Genomic DNA, 5,924 nt, shown 5'->3' with positions numbered 1-5,924 from the left:
CTTCCAGCCCCGCTACTGCATCCTCCGGCTCCAATGCATCTATAACTGGCGCCTGCACATCGTTTCCGTGCCACTCGATCAACAAAACCCCCTCAATTTCTGGTAAAATCACTGGTGGCCCCTGAACTTGGACTGGTATATTCACCCCTTCTCCTGGCCCAGCCTCCGGGTCCACAAGCTCCTCAATAACAACCGTACTAGGGGGAAGAGGAGGAGGCTCCAAGTCAAGCTTAATCTTTCGATGTAACTCTTTAATGTCCTTGACAGAATACTCCCTTACGTATACCTCAACAGACCCTGCCTTCAATCCTGTCACAGCCATTTCCCTGAAATCTTGTTCATGGTTTATCGTCTTTATCCCATCCCGATATTCGACTCCCTTCGGAGACCAATGGTAATCAACAATGGCTTTTCCGCCGTATAGCCTCCTACACCATTTGTCAAGGTCGGACATTTCAATCTCACCAATATGGTATATCCTACTTTGAACTTCCCCACCATAATAGGCCAAGTCACCAAGATCCCCATGGTGATATAAATTAATCTGGAATAATTTACCGCCTCCTGGTGAAACTGCAAAAAGAGAAAATAACCAATGCATTCATTTCTGAAGCCAACCAACAAACCACACAATTGGATACACCCACCAACATAACAACGACAATAAATTCTCTATATCCTAAACAACCAACACATCAACAATATTTAATTTTAAACAGGAACAGACCAACAATAAACTATTCATAAAGCCAAAACACCACAATAAAGTATTCACAAAGCCAACACAAAATCCAAATTTTCACCAAAAGCAAGCATATAAAGAAATATTATCACAAATGGACCCACAAAAATCAAACTTTATTTTCAGCACACCAGTTCAACATAAGTGGTCCTAGAGGTTATGAGGTCAACATTTACAAAAGTTTCGTACCTTCGACTACTTCGTCACTGCTTTCACTATCAGTATCATGGCACTGTAAAGGGTTATCTCGACTATTTGACCCCCTTTCCCATCTCTTGTCTCTTTCACTTTGCCTTTCCCGCTCCCTTCGCTCTCGTTTTCTTTTCCCTATTTTTTCCCTTTACACCTGCCAACCACAAGCCCTGTTGAAGTTATACATTACACGAACCAACTAACATAAACACAAACCCATTTTCAAAAAATCAAAAAAATTTCCATTTTCAGGAAATTAAAAAATTTTACATACCCAGTTGCTAAGAAACGAAGAAAACCGAAGAAGACGATCAAGAAACCAAACCCTAACAGGAAGCTAAGAAGGCGACGAAGAAACGATCAAGGCGAAGAAGAAACGAAGTAGGTACACGAAAAGAACAGAAATAAAATCAAATAAAGTAAGAGAGAAGAAGATGAGAGTTAAAAATGTTAGAGAGAGAAAGTGATTTTTAACCGAGCGGTAAAAATGATAATTTTTTTTATTTTTTTGAAAAAAGTCAACCGACACAACCTTACACAGCCTTACACATTCTTACACATGTCTGACATGCATGCAGAGTGACTTGCAGAGCCGTCAGTGAATATATCGTGCCACGTCATCATTTTGCCAAAATATCGGCGAGAAATGGGCTCAGGGGGTTTACGTGCAGCCGTCACAAAGAATAGGGGGTTTACTGATCGTTTTTTTTATCAGGGGGTTTATCGTAAGGTACCCCTAAAGTCAGGGTCCGTGGGTGATTATTAGCCGTAAAAGCTTGGCTTGATTAGTGAAAGGTGGTTAAAAATTGCTTGTTTTCCTAGAAGTTATTATGTGCATACAAATTAGGGTTTTTGTTTTACTTGTTTCCCATCTTCCATTTAGGGTTAAGGTCGTATTTATAGAGGTTTAGTTAGATTAGGGTTAGTTATTAGGGTTTATATCCTCCAGCAAGCACTCTCCTTTTCCCGATCACCAAAAAAAATTAAATTGTAATATTTTGTAAAGTAATGTTGGTTTTCTATGATAAAATAATTTTTTTAGAAGAAAATAAATAATATTTCAAAATAATATAATATGCGACTGATATGTGAGATCGAATTATTAAATTAATTTCTCAGTTTTAAACTTGACTAACTAAAAATTGTGAGACTCAAACCTTTAAAGTATATGGTATAATTAATCCAACAGTGCTTAACCACTTCTCAATTATGTTCAACAATTGTTTTTCACACACTATTAACATAAACAACACAAAATCATTTTCAATCGTAATATAAATGTAAATTCAAATAGGCTTGATTATTTAAAAATATTTCATCTTTTTAACTTTTTTTTATATTCATGACTTTTAAAATCGTACATTTTATTCAATTTCTAATTTTTAGTTTTAATTATACACATTTTTAAAAAACAATTCACTTAAAATAATTTAAATATGTTCATATTTGACACGTAGCCTCAATTTTTAGAATTTTAAAAATATAAAAATTTATTTAGACTACGTATCAAATATGAAGATATTTTTAACCTTCTTTAAAAATAAAATAAATTATAATTTGAAAAAGCTGATACGATTAAAATTGAGAATTAAAATTTTATAATATAAACCAAAAAAATCGAAAGCGGTGAAATATTTTGGAATGATAAGACCATTTAAATATATACTTATTATGAATTAATAATACTCCATAACTATAGCAATACATTTTTACAAATTAAACATTAGATTTTATTATTGTCAAATTATGATTTCTAAATAATTGTTTTAGTTTTTAAAATATATAGTCTAAAAATAAGAAATTATATTCATCCAAAGTACTTAATCTCTGAAATTTATAATTAATAAAAAAAGTTCACAGGTCCAATATAAGACATTTATAATAAACACAAAATGCAAATATATATATTGAATATTATAATCAACCAATCATTAGAATAAAATTGTGTTAGAATCAAACAGAATTAACTTAAAAAATTTAAAGTTTTTAATATTTTAGATCATGAGGCTTTTTTATATCAAATTTTGTCTAATGTTTTGATTAGTAGTATGTATCAAAGTGATCAACATTATTCATATGACAATTCAAATGTGTATCTTATATAATATATTTTTAATTTAAGGCTTAATGGAAAAAAAAATTCAAACCTTTACGACTTGTTGCAATTTTATCCAAATCTTTTAATTTTTGCAATAATATCCAAATTGCATTATTTTGTTGCAATAATAGCCAAATTGCACTTTTCATGTGATTTTTTTTTTTTAGTTTGTTGCCATTTCTTGGGACTTTTACTATATTATTATACATAAAAAAAAAAGCCTAATATCTTAATTGAAAACAACAAGTTTAGTCATCAATTTGACTATTATTGCAACAAAAAATTCAATTTGGATATTATTGCAATAAAAAATACAATTCGGATGTTGTTACAAAAATTAAAAGGTTTAGATTAAATTGAAACAAGTCGTAAAAATTTAGGTTTTTTTACTATTAGGCCTTAATTTAAATATAATAAAAATAACTATTATACTAGAAGCAGAATAGGATAATCTAATTTACACAAATTAATCAAAACAATCCATTACTTACCCATGTCGACAGAACAAAAGGATCAGATGCAGCAATGTAACCATTAAAAAACAAAAGCGAATTGAAGCAGCTGCATTTAATATTCCTGATGATTTGATTGACAATATAATTGTGTATCTGCCTAGAAAATCTCTCATGTGTTTCAAGTCTGTCTCTAAACAATGGCACTCTCTCATAAGCAGCAATCGTTTCATCAGATGCCATTTAACTCACCGTCAAGGCTTGGCGAATTATAATCTTCTTGTTTTACATAAGAACAGTTACTGCAATTTCTTTATGCCTATCCATGACCTTGTCCGCGGAAGAAAAACAGGAGTTCCTACGCCTACATCCACCTTCGTAAATTACGGCTCAATAAAAAGATTAATGCAAGAAAAAAATCGACAAGTGATAGAAATTGATTCGTCATGCTCACACGAACTCTTGTTTGATATGCTTCCCTCAAACTGGGATCCACATCAGATCACATGCTGTTGTGATGGTATTATGTGCATTACTTTGTGTAATCGTCTGCTTCTATTGAACCCGAACACCGATGACTGCAAAATGTTGCCGTTTCCTGATCCTGATGACATTTTTCCTGCACACAAATGGGAAGCCTTTGGTTTCGGATATGTTTCTTCTACTGATGATTATAAGATTGTAAATGTGCCTTCTTACAGGCTAGACCTACAATCCAAGAACCACAATGTATACATAATGACTCTAAAATCAAATTTGTGGAGAAAAATAGGTATCGACTTTCCATACCTTGTCACTGAATGTGGACGCGCAATCTCTATAGGTGAGAACTTGTATTGGGTTGCTCTATTTCCTTATATGAATAATAAATATGTGCTTATCAGATTTGGACAAGGAAATCTGTACACAACTGCCGATGCCTCCCAACGTGGTCGTACTTCCACACTCTGTCAATCTAAGTTCGCTGGGAGTTTTAGCTAGTGGTATTTCCGCAGGAAACCATGACGCAAGCAATAACTGTTTCGATATCTGGATTTTCAAGGGGGAAACTTGGATCAAGCATCTGAACTTCCCGGCGAGTATTCATAAAGGGCCTGATGATTGTTATGTTTCCAATGTGATTCCCACTCTTTTTCGACCACCATGGCGCGCTGGTGATGCATGCTATATTAGCCAGTGATATTGTGGCCAATTGTATAACTGTGTATACAAATTTCATCGGATAATTATTCCTTATATACGACCAAAGACATGGCACTTGCACCAAAATTCAACATCCAAATTCAGAGTATCGAAACCTTAATGTTGTTCACATACTTACTCCTAGTCTAGTTTCACTTTCAACTTAGTTTCTTTTTTCATTCATTCAAGGGAATAAGCTAAGCTAAATTTTTAGGTTGTGTTTTATATCAAGTATTATGTTAAAGAGAGTTTGAGAATTTAAATTTATAAGATAAGCAAATCTCCCATACGTTTTATATACTAACTTATTCTTTCCACAAATGTATAACTAACTTATTCTTTCAACAATTCCTTTCAGATTCTAGAAAAACAAAAACAAAAATTAACATTATAAGCAACCAGATGCTATCAAAAGAACCAGCTAATTCTGTATTGACTTTAAATTGAAATTGTTTTTATTATACCTTCTAAGACATCTTCATAAAAGGCCTCGTCAAAATCCAATATACTCTATCTATTGGAAATTAAAATATCCGGAAGGAAGTAATACTTTTATGCATACTTTAATCGAACCAAGATATAGCTACCCTTAATACAAACATGTGTAATAAGATGCACAACTCAGAAAATTTAGAAAATTGTACATATACTTCAAATTAGAATTTGTACCTGTAAAGAAGAACACAGGTATTGCTTGAATAGATGATTTACATTGTATATTGAAGCTGTTTATATATAACATATTACATAAATGATAGAGAGGCTTTAGCTCCTATAATTGATCCTACAATCAAGCTTCTAAATCTCCTAAAGAAGGAAGCAGTATATTGCTAATTAATACACAGAACTGTTGACTTTCTAACACTCCCCCTCAAGTTGGAGAGTGAATATCTTGAACTCCCAACTTGCGAATCATTGTTATGAACATATCCTTTCCCAAAGCTTTAGTTAACACATTAGCTAGTTGATTTTCTGATTTCACAAATTTTGTTTCAATAGCCCCTTCTTGAATCTTATCCCTTATGAAATGACAATCCATTTCAATGTGTCTAGTCCTTTCATGAAAAACAGGATTAGCGGCGATATGTAGCGCAGCTTTATTGTCACAGTATAACAAAGCAGATTCTTGTTGAAAAACCCCCATATCTTGAAGTAGACTCTGCAACCATGTTAACTCACAACACGCTCCTGTCATTGCTCGATATTCGGCTTCTGCTGATGATAGAGAAACTGTTTTCTGCCGCTTTGACCTCCATGA

The 5,924-nt window shown here is 32.9% G+C and overlaps 1 protein-coding gene across 1 annotated transcript; it reads left to right on the top strand.

Moving 5' to 3' along the window:
• The first annotated feature begins 3,799 nt into the window (after positions 1-3,799).
• On the top strand, positions 3,800-5,500 carry LOC126661831 (F-box/kelch-repeat protein At3g06240-like). Its single transcript, XM_050355706.1, has 3 exons — positions 3,800-4,307; positions 4,369-4,660; positions 5,392-5,500. Exons 1-3 carry the CDS (start codon positions 3,800-3,802, stop codon positions 5,498-5,500), a joined length of 909 nt encoding a protein of 302 aa, XP_050211663.1.
• The last annotated feature ends 424 nt before the right edge of the window (positions 5,501-5,924 follow it).

Source organism: Mercurialis annua, linkage group LG8 (genome assembly GCF_937616625.2).
Source record: "Mercurialis annua linkage group LG8, ddMerAnnu1.2, whole genome shotgun sequence".
NCBI classification, from domain to species: Eukaryota; Viridiplantae; Streptophyta; class Magnoliopsida; order Malpighiales; family Euphorbiaceae; genus Mercurialis; species Mercurialis annua.
Note: the sequence above shows the minus strand (reverse complement) of the source record. Positions and strands in the feature narration are given on the sequence as shown.

Coding starts and splice junctions, on each gene's coding strand:
- LOC126661831 (XM_050355706.1), top strand. CDS start 3,800: ATGCCTATCCATGACCTTGTCCGCGGAAGAAAAACAGGAGTTCCTACG. Junction 4,308..4,368: donor TGGACGCGCAATCTCTATAG/GTGAGAACTTGT, acceptor TGTGCTTATCAG/ATTTGGACAAGGAAATCTGT. Junction 4,661..5,391: donor GATGCATGCTATATTAGCCA/GTGATATTGTGG, acceptor TGTATATTGAAG/CTGTTTATATATAACATATT.